Genomic DNA, 15,463 nt, shown 5'->3' with positions numbered 1-15,463 from the left:
CTGGTGTGTTGTTCTTGCCATTGAGTCTGGTAAGTCACAGCTAAGTGCCTAGAACCATTAGAAAGTCACACTAAATTGAAGGCTTGAGTCAATGTCAGAATATCGAACCTAGGGCACCTGTGCAAAATCTGCATATCATGTAGAACCCAGTTGTTAAATCACATTTTCTGTTGACATCAGCCAGGTCTACTCTTTTAGCCTGTTAAATTGCATCGAACCCATTTACCTAGAAGCATCCTCTAAATGCTTTATTCTGAAATTATTGGCTAGAAAGATGACCCCTGGAATAGCATTTGCATAATGGGGAAAACTTTGCATTCCAAAAGTTGGAAAGCAACAATTGAGTTCGACTTGCTTTCATATATTTACTGCGGTTTTTACAATGTTTTCTCTATAGCAGCTAGATATATTAATTGGAAGCAAGAATTCTCTCAAGGCAGCTATTGTGAGTTGTGCATAAATTAAATATTGGCAGAAGTGAATATTGACCCACCCCATTGCTGGTGGGGTTAAAGGACAATGCAAAACTGGATTCTTGCATTAAATGACTCGTTGGTACAACTTTGCTTATTGTTGTGTCCCATAGACGAATTAGTATCATGCAGAAATAAAATTTAGCAATTGGGATAGCTGCCTGCATGGGGAAGGATTTCATGATAAAAAAAAGTACGGTTTGCCTTAGTTTTTTTTCTAATCTTAAGAGAGAGAAAATGGAAACATCCGAAGGTGTCATGAGAAGTAGATATTTTTTAAAAATAAGTTTGCCCAACATAATTTGAGTTCTTTTATCAATGTTTATAACTTTTTAAAAAGATAACTTTAAGAGCTGAAAGCTTGAGAAACAGTGGGGAAATGTCAAGAAAAGCATCATTTCTCCATGGCACCTATTTTCCTTCATTGTGTCTCCCCACTCCTGGTGAATTGTGCCGGTCTTGCTGGCTGGATTGATTTTTTCATATAAAAAAATCTGTGCCATATTGTTTCAAGGCCTTAAATGGGAGCGCAGCCTGTTCAAGAGATGTCCATGGAGCTAGGGTCAAAACTTTTCCAGTGAAGGGTAATTAAAGGGAAAAGCAATCTGCCTGGGGAAGGCTATCAAATAGCCTAATCCTGAGATAACCCCAAAGACATGAAAGCAGTGTCACTGTGGGAACTGGTTCAGTACCTCTGGTGCATTACAATGTGTTTGGAGATGAAACTGCCTATGAATTGATTGCTCTTCCTGTGCGTAAATATTAGACCATGGAAAACACTTGATCAGCATGCAAATAGAAGTCGATACCAGCTGACCTCTCATTTGCTTGAGGAAAATGGAGGTCTTTCCCAGGCCTGCAAGCCTCTTGCAATTGGAACCATATCCTGGTGGGAATAGTCCCTTTGATCCCAGCGTTTTGAATGCTTGTACATTACTCCCATTCAAATAGGCCAGCTTAGGCCTTTGCAGTCATAGCCAGTGGAGTGGAATGGTTATGAGTGTTGGACTAGGACCTGGGAAACCAGTTTTCAAATCCCCACTTGGCCATAAAGCTCATCTGGTGACTTTGGGCCAGCCGCTGCCCCTCAGACTAGTCTACCATGCAGGGTTGTTGGGGTTAATCGAGATGGGGAAGAACCACTTACACTACACTGAGGTCCTTGGAGAAAAAGGTGGCATATAAATGCAGTAAGTAAATAAGCCCTTCATACAATTGGCATCAGTTGTGCTTGGTGGCATTGCCACCCTCCTAGATGAGAAGAATCTCTGTGGGATCAGAGTTCTAATTATGCCAGGAGCCTTCAGGCTCTCCAGTGTGTGAACGTGGAGCCAGCAGGGGATGTGATGGAGGGTATGCAGCCAGCAAGTATGCAAAAGGAGAATGACTCTGACCTTATTTATATATATTTAAAGCTTATGATTGCCTAGTCCATGAAAAGTGAGACTGACGGCACAATCCTATCCTTATCTGTCCTGAAGGTCCATTAAGCTAAATGGGACTTAGTCCTCAGTGACTGTGCACAGGATTGCAGGTTAAAAACAAAGATTTCTTGCACAGGCATTAGCATAGGATCCACTGTGGAGCTTCCTTATTGCATTATATAAACACCTTCGCTTTTGGATCAAAGCAAGGCCAGCAGTGTCCTGTATTCTGTTCCCATAGGTGCCTGTGGCAAGCCCCCAGGCAGAATCTCAACAGCTATATCTTATTTACAGTGAATGAATGCATTGCAAGCTGCAAAATCTGATCAACGTTGTTGCTTCTTTAAAAAAAGAAAAGAAAAATTAATAGCATGATTTAAGCTATATTTTATTTAGCTACATCAATTATTAAAGTTTACATTGATCCCTTATGAAATTTACAAATTAGGCAAATATTTCACTTGTCTTTGGATATGGGCAATTTCCATGTACAGAATACAAAATTTTTAACAAAATTGTACAAAGATTAATATGAGAATGCTATTTGAAGTACCATTTTACAACATATACAGTTACAAACATGCTTTAAGGAAATAATTGAATCCCAAAGTAAGTTGTAAACAGGTTAAAATTAGTACAAACCAGTAATACTTTTAAGGAAGACTAGGTTGATCTGTTTGATAAGACCCCGGTTCTACTAAGCTAGCGTCCAGCATAGCTTTGGCATATTTTCCACTGGTGTGAGTGGAAGATTCAGTCATGCTTGTAAGACTTTCCAGTTAAGGCTGATCATTACGGTATTTAAGAAATTTTCCACTTGAAGTATTCACCTAGTAATGTCAACAGATATACTAGTCTTGAAAGACTGGGAAAGGTGATAGAATAACACTAGCTTCAAACATCCAATATGCATTTTTATAAATATTCCAACGAATCATGATGTTTATGAAACAACGGCTTCTTTCTTGCATATTGTTAGCTGGGTGTTAAAAGATATACAGACATGTGAATAAGCACTATTAATATACCAATAGTTTGGGTTTTTGTTTTTTCAATGACACACAACTCTTCTAATATTGTGAAGTTTGCTTTCTGGTTACCGGTGTTGATGTGTAGAGAAGAATGGTGATCATATTGCACTGATGATTCTCCAAAGTCCAGAAGAGGGTCCCTAAGTTCTTCATTGCTTTTATTCCTGCTTAGAGAAACCCAAAACTCCAGTGAAGCTTGTTTCAGCGGGCCTCTGGTAAGATTTTTTTGAATGTTTCCAGGTGATGGTTTATGGGACACCTATATAGATTACAACAGTGCCGCTATCGAATTTTGTCATTTGCACATCTCCATTCCTTTCGCCAGTCAGTTGGTGGAAGCTACATTTGGGGGAAGAGAAACCAGACAAGATTTTAAAATAATTTTATTAAGGTGGTCAACATTTTTTTATATCCTCCTCCTAATAGTTTCTACTAGCCTTTATTGGCACAAGTTTTAAAAAATGTGATGCAAGGGTGATTTGGCTGCGACCTGTCACTCCATTGATTGGCATGTTTGATTAGACTGATCTGGCTAGCTTGGTGGGTGTCCCCTTCCGCTCCCTGTGTGTGTGTCCCCCCCCAAAGCCGAACACTCGGTGGAAGAGAATGACCATCCTAGATACGGTTCTTCAATCAAGGGTATACAATAGCTGCACTCCCTTGCTAAAACCTCCAAACAAGCTAAGCTAACAGCCAACTCAGGTGGTCAGGGGGTGATGATTACATTGCCAACCAGGGCCACAAAAAAAGAGGTAGCTATCAGCAGGCTCAGGAAAAAAGCATTGCCAAAGTACAATTCTTCTTATTAAAAAATTTGGCACTAACACCCCACCCCACCAAAACCCATCTCAATGAGGATCAGAGAGGCTTAGAAGGCATTTGAATGTTTAGAGCAGGGGTCAGCAACCTAAGGTCCATGGGCTGGAAGTGGCCCGTGAGCCGTCCCCGAACCGAACTGTCTGCTCATGTGCTACGCTAAACTGGTGCAGAGACTCGCTTCCGCAGCGCCAAAAATTCCGCAGGCACAGGTGCCAGAAATTGTGCGCGCAGGTGATCCGGCCCAGAGGGATCTCCACGGGACCAATCCGGCCCAGACAAGATAAACCTTGCTGACTGCTGGTTTAGAGTCAGTTGTGAAGAAATTGACAGGAGATGGGGTAGGGGTTGAATGGAGTTGGGTACTCCTGGTTGGTTGACACCTTGACAACTCCTGTTCGAACCCCACTTGTACACATATAGTCCTCAACTTTTAAAAGAGGTAGGGGGAAGAACAGTTTTTTGAGAACAGTTGAACTTTTCTCAAAGCCAGCAGCAGCAGCTGACTTTCTGGTGCCAAGGAATTCATACCCCAGTCATAATAAACTTTACATCTGTTCTGTGATTGCAAAGAGTTATAAGGTATGAACATTAAAATATTATTATCCAAGGAAAGGACATTTTTCTGTTCTTAAGCTGCTCTATTCTGTATAGCCCTGCATTGTGTATCATTTGCTGCTTTGAAGAGATCTATTCAACTACAGAGAATTGTAGCCATCATGAGAGTTGTTTTCAGTGGAAATTTTGAGGTTTGAGTGCAATAGTTGTAGGTTTGCTTGCACAAGTCGATTTGGTTCAGGTAAACAGGATGCATTTGCCCCATCCCCTGACCGGTTTAGAAACCAGTTAAATAGGTACATTATTCAAACAGTGGTTGCTACCCATAGATGCTTAGAGGAGCCTAAAAGTCTGACTGTGCTCACTTGAGACCCTTGGAAGGGTAATACTTGAGCAAACATACAAAGTGCTGCATTTCCAAAAGACTTTGCTTGTGAAACAGGTGGAAATTCTTGTCTGTAACTGACAATGTTGTATCCCTGGGAAATACCACTTTTTCTAATATGATCAGCTAAATAGTCCCCCATATAGTCCACGTTACAAATAAGAGGCTATGCTAAAAGGCCCGGTCCCCACTTTAAAAACCAACTCCAAGCAAATAGAAACCAGTTTGAAATTTTCAGTGTACATGTCCTACACCTTTAATAGTTGTGTAGAAGAGAGAATTTCAGAGAATTTCCTGAAATTCCCTCTTGAAGGTGCAGAAGGCCTGTCCTCCCATTTCATCTGGCTACCCAAATAAATCATTTTCTGCCTCTTTGCTCTTTCTTAAGGCAGGTCCAAACGGCAGGCCTAGTGTGATTATTCCTCCTTAACATATGTGAGAGTGGATCCCAAACTGCAATCTTAAGGGTTTACGGGAGATAGAAAACATGGGTGAATCTTCTATTTCTGGAAATTTAAGTTCCTTCCAGTGTCCTTGTACCATAACACCACTCTAGATCATAGCCATTTTAGGTCCATTAGACCCAAATGAGAGCCCTTGTATAAAAATATGAGAAGGTACAATCTCTATGGAGTCTGGAGTTTTCATGATACTCGTGCCCCCAGAACTGCAGCACAAATCCAGCTTTAAAGAGGACGTCCCTCTATGTGATGGGCTGCCTGGTCTAAGTCTAGCTTAAAGGTTAGGACTTCAAGAAGGGAGAGCAGGAGGGGCCTGGAAATGACCCATCAATAGCACCAGAAAACAGAGCAGGCACATAGGCCACTACAGTGAACTGCATTGTATTACAATTTAAATGACACTAATTGTTTCTAAATTTGTATGCAAATAAATTAGTATGCACACATTTTATGAAAACCTGTTGTTTCTTTCATCCTCACTTTCTCTCCTTTTGTGACACTTTCCTATTTTGGGGCAGTCCTTAAGCAGTCTTCCTACTTGGTAAACTCCTTGCTAGCAGGGATTTGACTTGTCTATATAACTCTGTGAGATGCCATGCTTGCTGCTGACACAGTGTAAGTATTATTAATAGCATTTCTGTTCTCTGTTAAATTCAACGGAGCTTCCTTCCATCTGAGTGCCATGGCACGGCTATGACCTTTTATGCCTCTGTATGTCTGTGGGAATTCATCCTCAATATCCGAGAGCAGGCCAGGATTTCAAAACACATTATGAATCTGCTGCTGCAGTAAAAAGTCTGAACAAAGTAGCACAACACGATGACCAATAACAATGGCACTAAACACTATTTATAGACTAATACAAATGATCAGAAATTGCAACTAAAGTCTCTAAATCTAAATAATTCAAAAGGTCGATATATACATAATCTGCAGTAAAAAGTGTAGCAGGAGATACATTCTTTTTATAATCTTAATCCCAAAATTAGGCCAGTGCAATGACTGAATGCATTTGAGAGCTGATTATTTTCCTCCCCATTAACAGGTAAAACATTTGTGCCCATGACACATTTCTTAAAATTGGGCTAGTTTTTTTGTTTTAAAAAGGAATATTCAAAATGTCAGTAAATCTTACATTGACACACAACTCTTTTCGCCAAGACTGGCAATTTTGTAAGAATGGACATTTCACTTATTGCCATTCAGTTAGCTGAAAGTATGGCCTCTGAGCCTCATGGGCTGTCATTGGAACTGATATGTGTGATGAATACATGTGAACAACCCTTAGCCAGTAGGAAGTATAAAGCGGAAGGCTTTTCTGGAAGGCCTAGCTGCATTTCATCTGAAGGTGCTACTGCCTGGGAAACAACAAAGATAAGCTCAACCGTGAATACGGCTGACATGGAGAACTAGATGACATTGGACTCCAGATCCCATCATCCCCAGCCAGCATGGGCAGTGCTTAGGGGTGATGGGAGTAGTAGTCAAACAATATCTGGAGCAGGAAGAGCTAACACGGAGCCCTTCAGAGCCTCCATATCATTGGGCCATGCTGACTGGGGTAATGGGAGTTGGAGTCCCCTGATAGCTAACCCTGATCTGGAGGGTCAACAGCATCCCTGCTCTAGTGGATTAATCAGTACTTGTTGACCAGTTCAGAACCACAGGCAAAGCTTAGACTCAACCAGTGTTAATTTTGTAAGAATCTTAGCACTCCTGGGAGTGTTCAGCTTGAAAATGTATGGATTCCATGCAGACAAATGTACAACAAAGAGCATGACCCACATAGTTGTAGGGGATGCGCCATGCAACTTTTGCAGACAGGTTTGAAATCTTGAACTCTGTCCCCACCCCTTCCCTGGCACTCCAAAACGCACATTTCAGTTGTTCAGAATATCTCTAGACCAGGTCATGGTTAAAGAGCATCTGTTTCTGCTCTGTTGTTAGGGCAGAGCAGTTTCCCCAAACGGAACTAGCTACAAAATAGCTTTTAGTCTTGCAAACAGATATTCTGTAAGGAGGGATGGGAAATCCACCTAAGTGCATGTTTATCACCCAGACTCCATACTATTAACTTGCATGCATTATGCTTCAAGGCGCATTAGAGATTGTCTCTGCACACAGTCATGAAACACTGGAAGTGGGGGAAGGAGACGATTGATTCCATACTCGGAAACACTTCTGAAGCTAGTGACTCGAGGAGTCTGCCTCCTCCTAATTCTGATTTCCACAGTGCCCCTAAACCCCAAAGTGCTGAGTGAGTGGATGTGGTCACTTTGGCTCTCACTTAATCTGCCACCTGCTGTAATTGACACACAGGTGGGTCTTGCCCCCTTTTTATCATTCTAAAAAGGCACATTTCTTTAAAAAAACAACCAGTGATGTAGCTGGCCGAGATCTTGGAAAAACTTAACATGATGGAGACAAAGCTTTTAAATACATTTGGTACTTCCAGCACCACATATAAAACAAGGTGTTACTTTCAAGGAAGAAACCTTATTATTTTGTTGTTGTTGTTGACGACTGAGGCTTCTTGAGACTTGCAAACATCAACTGTTTTCTGGTGGGTGTCTTGGTTGTATCTCAGTGCAGGCTGTTTGGGGCCGAATGAATGCCCATTGCTTTAGAATCACTTATCAAATTCCTTCACCGGCTTCCTTTGTGACTAAGCCTAAGTGTGTATAACTGAAATAATCCACATTCTTTCCCTGTTTACTCCTGCCTCTCCTCCTCTCACCCTTCCTCTCCTGGCTCTCTGATAGTGAATGGTAGATTCAAGGCAAACAAAAGCAAGTGCTTCTCTGCTCACAGTTAAACCTTGGGATTCGCTACCAAGAGATGCAGTGATGGTCGCTAACCTGGATGGCTTTGAAAGGAAGTTAGACAAATTCATGGAGGATGAGGCTATCAATAGCTACTAGTCGTGGTGGCTATATATTACCTCCAGCATCTGAATACCAGTTGCTGGGGAACATGAGCTGGGACTGTGCTATTGTGCTCATGATCTGCTTCTGAGCTTCCCATCAGCATCTGGTGGGTCACTGTGGGAACAGCACACCAGACAGGATAGGCTTTTGGTCCAATTCATCAGGGCTTTTGCACCACAGACTTCTTGTTAGCCTTTGAGACAGCGACTTGTAATCTTCTATGCTATAAAATGGCATGTGCATTAAGTATTTTTTATTTTTATATCCTATTGCTCCTCCCAAGAAGTCCAGGGCAGCACTGATGATGCAATATATATATATATAAAACAGACAAAGAAGAATAGTGCTGAAAATGTTTTGGATGCATTTCATTTTCTTCCCAGCTTTCATGCAGGTAGGTTTCACAAAACTTACGGCACTGTCAGAAACGCAATTCTGACTTCGGCTGAACTGCTTAGCAAAATGTAAAGTGTCCTTGAAGGGCCAGTTGCTGTCCCTTAATGACACTCACTCCTGATTAGTCTTGCTAGTTCCAAGAAGCTGACATTTTGAGAGAATTGATTTTGGGGCTTATAGCCTGTGTCATTTTTTATTTATCACAGCCAAACTACCTAAGGCTATGCCATTATCCTGATGTATATAACAAGAGGCGCTGCCAGATGCAAAGCTATCAAGTGCATGTTTTATTCATCTGCAAATAGTGTGCTTCTCTAAAAGGCAGTTTGGGCATCCTTTTGATCCTTGCTGTGACATATTTACATGTCCTACCTGTGTGCTTCTGGAGCAGTGGAAGCATCTGCATTTATATGGTGCCCTCTAGACTAGAGAGCATTGATCCTTTGCACCTCCTATTCTCTAACCTGCTGAAGCCCCGCTTGGGTTCAAAAGTGCTACTTCAGCTTTATACCGCGGAATGCAATCTTAAAATCAAAGAGCTCTCAGGTTCACAATGCAACAGCCTGCTCCCGACTCTTTTGAATAGGATGGCACATGAGCCCCTGCTATGACAGGCTTGTTAGTCGATGCCCCCTCGTGCTTTGTCTTTCTGCTGTGCTAGAATAACACAGCTGCTCCTTGGGACCTCACATCAAAGGACCTTTGAGTTCTTCCCGCTTAACAAGATCAATCTAGGTGATACCTTTTTAATTAAATAGGGAGCAGTTCCAAATGGTGGACTGTCCCCAACACTAGTCCTCCTCATTCAATTAATGAACTGAAATTTGCCATCATGCTGGATAAAACCCTTAAAAAACCCCTACCTCTTAGCCACTACACATATTTCCCTGGGATAGCTACACAGGCCTGTGGTTATAGCTCTACCAGTGGTGACTCCACATGGAATTGAAAGTCGCATGCACACCGTAATTTAAAGCACATTATTCCCCTCCCCAGGAATCCTGGGAACTGCAGTTTCGCCCTCACTGAGCTAAAATTCCCAGCACCCTTAAGAAACCAGCTCCTGAAATCCTTTAGGGGAAGTCATGTGCTTTAAATGTTCAGTGTGTACATTCAGAAGTGTGGAACCCACAGATTCCCCATGCCTGGTTTATAGAGTGTCCATTCAGCAAAGTTGGCTGTTACAGAGCTAAATGGTAATGGCTGCCTTTGGGTTTGTTTGTTTTTTTAAAAAATATATCCTGTTTCTTTAAGAACAATCTGGCATGAAGAAATCCACAAAGTTAATGTGCTGTACATCTCCGTGTAAATTTCTTAGTGATAATTTTAATGATTTATGTAGACCGCTTTGAGGCTTTTTCTACAATCAAACAGTATAGAAGCTTTACAAAGTCAACAAATAAAATAAATGCCAGGAAAGCATTCCCTGCCACATGGCTGTGTATCATGCTGCTGTGAAAATAATAGAAGGGCATGACAAAATCTATTGAGAGTCTTCCCACATGAAGATCAGATCCTTGACACAATTTCACATGAATCCTGCCATAGGTTGACTCAGGGAGGGTGGAAGGAATCTTCTCGTAATAACACTGAATACCACCAGACACCTCTGGGTGGTATTCGACCAGGTCATACTCAGAATAGCCCCACTGCAATCAATACGTTTAAGTTAATTATAACTCACTTTAAATCCACTGATTTCAGTGGGTCTACTGCACTATGACTGATGCTACCCTCTGGATTCCACATACTCCAGGTAGATCCAATTTTTATAGATCGTGTCTACCTTATTCTTAAGCGAGATAGACTTGTTGGATGGTTCTGCCCAAGGGATTCCATCTTTCAGGTTTTATATAATAATGAATTATTATCACTTTCATGTGCAAGATTGGGGGGAGGGGGTGGAAAACTGCAAAAAGACAGCAGGGCATCAAATGGGTCCCATTCTCTGTGCAGCTTCAGAGAGTGAAATAATTGACAGAGAGCCCAGTACTACTCACTCATTTGGAACCGTGCCCTGGAGTTCACATAAAACAAGAACTTTTATTGTGCTGTTCCTCCCCCCCCCTCCTTGAGTTCATTCCCACCCCCACTGCTCCCTCCCTGTTGCTCTATTTTCAGAGCAAATAAAATCACAAAGAACGGAGGCCAAAGGAAATTGTTTGCGGTCTGAGGTTAGCAAAATGCCCCCGAAACCATTTGGAAATGAATGCATAAGTTTGCAAACGGGCATATTTCCTGGTGAACACATTTGGCATTCCCCTACGCTGTCCCCAAAACAGTGCTGGAGGGGCAGCCTTTGACAGTCGCATCCTACTGGCGCCTGGTTTTATTACCAAACCCTTATGAATGACCCTTTGCCTAAAATTAGCCCAAGCATCGTAGGGTTTTTGGATACCTCAGGGGAAGGGCACTCTGGAATGAAGGGGCATGCATCTCCTGTGGGAGCAGTGATGTCTGTGGAGTTTTCGCCTGGAGGCCACATTAGCTGGAAGACAGGAGAGAGAGAACATGAAAAGAGCAAGATGTCAAAATGAATGGCAGGTAAACAATAACGGTTGATGTTCTGAAGCGGCATAAAGCGTGTCTGCTTTCTGCAAGATGTTATTTCCTGCACTTGTGGGATCCCAAAGTATAAAATTCCAATGTAGCAAGTCTGTCTTCTTCCAGAAGCACTCAGCTTCCCATCCCATCCCAGAATTTGCCCAATTTTTCAGAAGTCTCAGACCATTGTAAACTGCAGGACCTTCAGCTGTCTGTGGTTCAGCCAGTACCTCGGGTTACATACACTTCAGGTTACAGACGCTTCAGGTTACAGACTCCGCTAACCCAGAAATAGTACCTCGGGTTAAGAACTTTGCTTCAGGATGAGAACAGAAATCGTGCTCCAGAGGCGTGGCAGCAGCGGGAGGCCCCATTAGCTAAAGTGGTGCTTCAGGTTAAGAAAGGACCTCCAGAACGAATTAAGTTCTTAACCTAGGGTACCACTGTACTCTTATGGCACATGTCCTATATACATTTCTATTCAGAAGTAAGTCACATCTGAGTTCATAGAATCATACAATTGTAGGGTTGGAAGGGACCCAAGGGTTATCCAGTCCACCCCCCTGGAATGCATGAATCCCAGCTAAAGCATCACATCTAAACCTATGTGGATTCTGCACATTTGTTCATGTATTGAATATCATGAAATCTACACCTGGGCACAAAATATGAAATTGTGAGTAGTTCAGCATGGCTTAAGTTAAACTGTCATCCTAAGCAAAACATTCTAGGGAGTAAGGCCTAATGATCACAGTGGGGCTGGCTTCTGAGTCAGCATGGATTGTCCTGAATGTTCCCTGGAATTTAATGGAATTTTAAGAAGTGTTTATACTTGGCTGAGTCGTGTTCTTTGATTTTAATGCATGGAACAAAAGTGTGTGCAAGAACTCTTAATATCCATTCAGGGTTTAATTGTTTTTTTTTCCGCTTTCAAATTTGTAAGCCACTTGGAGAGCCATTTTATATGGAAAATGGGGATTTGGTAAATAGAATAAATAATGGCAGAGGAGACCTGATAAATATCTTTTTTCAAACAAGATACAAAACACTTTTGCACCCAGAACGAAACTGGGGCTAATAGTACGTATGGAGTTCTCTGAAAAAGGCATGCCACTTTCATTGACAATCTAAATATTTTTTTATTTCATACAATTTACAAATGGATTGATTGGAAAAAAAGAAACCCTCAAAGCAGTTTATAAAAGAGACCATGTTTAGGGTCCCTCCAGACATCTCATTTATTGCACATTCATGGCCATTTGTGTTCACAATGCTCCTGAGGCAGTTATATGTGATTCCACCTTCATACCGCTTCATTTCTAATCAGAACCTATCCCATAACTTCCGACTGAACTCCTACAACTTGTTATAGCATCCTGGTTTATTTTTATTCCACTTTTGTTGACAGCAGTAATGTGGCAGCACTGTGGAAGCACTGCAGAACAAACTAAAGCAGAATAAACCCAACACTCATTATTGAGTCGAGAACATGTTGCAGAAAATGACTGCAATAAAACACCAGTGGTGGGGGAGATATTCAGAGTAGCGCCATCCTAATCAGCCAAAGAGCTGATGTAGTACATTGTGGTTATATCCTGAGCTGTGCACTTGTTCTAGTCTCACCTTAGACATACATTCATTGTGGAGACAGACAAAAAGTTAAGTCAATGGCCATCAGAGAGGAAAGGCAAGAAGAGGTGGTGGCTGAATCAACCCTCTCCCCCTGTGGCTGTAATAGTGGCCTACCTTACAGGGTTGGCATGCAAAGCATGTTAGAACACTTAGGGGGAAAGTGCTGTATAAGTACTAAGCAACACTACTGATGTGCCTTTGAGCCTTTCAGTGCTGGAAAGGTGGGGGAATAAAGTTCCCAGACCAGTGTAGTGACTAAAAGCCTAGTTTTGGATGTGGGAAATGCTTAAAGCTCAGTTCTGATGCTCAGTAGGTGGCCTCAGCAAGCCACTATCTTCCAAGAGAGTTGGGAAGCTAAAATGTTCTTCTGTGTTCCTTAAAGTCAAAATAACAAATGCAATAGTCTTCTCAAAGCCTCTGGAATGGTAAGGTGGATAGAAAACTGCTCTGACTGTGAGCACATCTTCCTTATTCTTACTGTAGGCCTCCACCTGTTTATGCAAACCCAGGTATGTGCAAAATGATCTAGAAAAGCATACTAAGTACGTAGATCCCTTTTTGCCTGCTGCTCAGTTAAAAGAAGTGCTTTGCAGGATGGAAAACTCAGGTGACTTCAGGGCAACTCACTCCCTTAGGGAATATTTTCTGAATTCACCATAGAGGAAGTCTGCCTCTTCATCTGTGCACCAAAAGGTGGCTCACAACTCAGGCTACTTGTTGTATGCCCTCAGTTCCATTTTGGCTTTCTCCACCAGAGAGGACTGGGAATGTACATTCCCGCCAGCTAGTACTCAAGCAATGCTCCTTTTGCCTAAGGCTTCCGTCTACTCCAAGCTAATTGCTCCAGAGAGTTGTATCAGTCAAGCAAAGGAGACTACCGCAGAGTGTATGGTCTGGGAGCTGTCAGCTTTACTTAGAAAAGTGAATCTGCCCTCTGAAAAGTGGGGAGTGGCGGGGAGGGCAATTATGCAAATATCTTACTCCTCTGGAGAATCAGTATATGAGATGATGTGATTTCACCCATCTCTCTGTCAATGCTCTGTTAAAAATTGTTGAAAGCTGTAGGAATCTGGGAGGGTGTCAGGAGGTTATAAAAAAAGAAGCAAAGTCGGACCTCCCCTTGCCTGATGAACGTAGTCAAATAACTAATAAATCATCATAGGAATCAATAAAGCAGCAGTCCGGGCAGATATTAGCCAGATATTATAGGGAATGGAAAACAGTGAAATAATTGCACACACGTAGGAGAGGAGTCACGAATATTTGCACAGGGACATAAGCTGCATAACACAAGCTGCCCTCTTCAGATGTTTACTCATAGGGTTACAGCACATAGAGATGAATTAACCCATCTACATTTACACTTTGCACTTCTTTCACGACTTTATTGTGGTAAAATCTTCCTACCAGGCTAGTTAAATGTAGCATTTAAATGTAACATCTTGCACAAGCCCTGGAGGAGCTGATGTGATCATGAATTCTTTATTTGCCATCTTCTCGCGCGCACGAAAAGAAATGGCTTTGCACTGAAATCTCAAAGTGGCATGTCGTAGGCGCAGCATCTCTTAAGGAAGCCATTCTCTCTTTTTGAAAAAGAGTTACGGCTGCAAAAATAATACTATGGGAGGCGAACAGCTTTTTTTAAAAAAAAAAAAAGGAAAAGAAAGCCTGGCTTCTAACGTAGCTGCCCCAGAAATCCCCATACACACGCTGGAGATAAGAGACAGCTGAGACGGGGAAACGGAGTCCGATCACAGGGTTCCTTACCTGGCCTCTGTCCGTCGATCAGGAGCACCCCAGCCAGGAGCAAAAACCAGGTCAAAAGGAGCTGCTGGAATCTCATTTTGGCAGACCGGATCCGATAGTATTTGTAACACTTGCAGCCAATTTGCAGACACCCTCCCGGAAATGTGTCTGCAGTATCTGTGGCTCAGCTCACATTCTAATGGCAAGCTTTCGAAATGAGCTCCCAGCTGCCTTTTTCAGCAAGGTTAATGATCATACACAAGGCAAGGTTACTGGTTCTGCACTGTGGTCAGTGCCTCCCTCTGTTTCCCTCTTTTTTCCCTTTTTGTCACTCCCACTTATTTTCCATAAGCAAACAACAGGAAGAAAAGCCCCTGTAAACTGCAGCTTCTGTAAACGTCCGTGAAAGAAGCAGCCCTACGAACAATGGTCCAACAACTTCCCTTTCGATTCATTCCAAGGCAAGGCTAAATATGCAAAGCGAGCTCTAGCCTCCCTCCTCCCATTTGCAACTGTTTATGCTTTGCTGCGTTTGCCCATGTTGGTCCCACATGCGAAAAGCCAGGGAAGGGACAGGAAGTCTTTCCTTTGTCCACCTCTGAAAAGGCATCCTCAAGAGGACCAAAAAGCATTGTGGGCCCCTCTTGTGGAGCCCCCCACCGCCCCCCACCGCAAATCTTTATCCCTTATCAACTAGCTGCAAAGTAGCATCTATTCAAAGTGAAAATGTAAGCTGTTAAATGTAATGTGCCTCTTCTGTAGGGGCAAGTATTTTCCTTCCATTCAGGAACTGGGATTTCTGGGCTTGTTTAAATGGGTACTGACTGCAGGATTGTCTGAAAAGTTGTTGTTGTTTAGTCGTTTAGTCGTGTCCGACTCTTCGTGACCCCATGGACCAGAGCACGCCAGGCACTCCTGTCTTTCACTGCCTCCCGAATTTGAAAGGCTGGGCTGGATGAATCCCAAGCTGGAATTAAGATTGCCAGAAGAAATATCAACAACCTCAGATATGTCTGAAAAGTAAAGGTAAAGGGACCCCTGACCATTAGGTCCAGATGTGACTGACTCTG

The 15,463-nt window shown here is 42.4% G+C and overlaps 1 protein-coding gene across 1 annotated transcript; it reads right to left on the bottom strand.

Moving 5' to 3' along the window:
* Positions 1–2,264: 2,264 nt before the first annotated feature.
* On the bottom strand, positions 2,265–14,857 carry APELA (apelin receptor early endogenous ligand). The gene is made up of 3 exons (XM_028745263.2): positions 14,415–14,857; positions 10,870–10,959; positions 2,265–3,267 (listed from the first exon to the last, which is right to left on the bottom strand). Exons 1-2 carry the CDS (start codon positions 14,488–14,490, stop codon positions 10,871–10,873), a joined length of 165 nt encoding a protein of 54 aa, XP_028601096.1. The 5' UTR covers positions 14,491–14,857; the 3' UTR covers positions 2,265–3,267; position 10,870.
* Positions 14,858–15,463: the final 606 nt, after the last annotated feature.

The sequence above is a fragment of the Podarcis muralis genome, chromosome 9, assembly GCF_964188315.1.
Source record: "Podarcis muralis chromosome 9, rPodMur119.hap1.1, whole genome shotgun sequence".
NCBI classification, from domain to species: Eukaryota; Metazoa; Chordata; class Lepidosauria; order Squamata; family Lacertidae; genus Podarcis; species Podarcis muralis.
The sequence above is the reverse complement of the archived record's forward strand: the minus strand, read 5'-3'. Positions and strand labels throughout refer to the sequence as shown.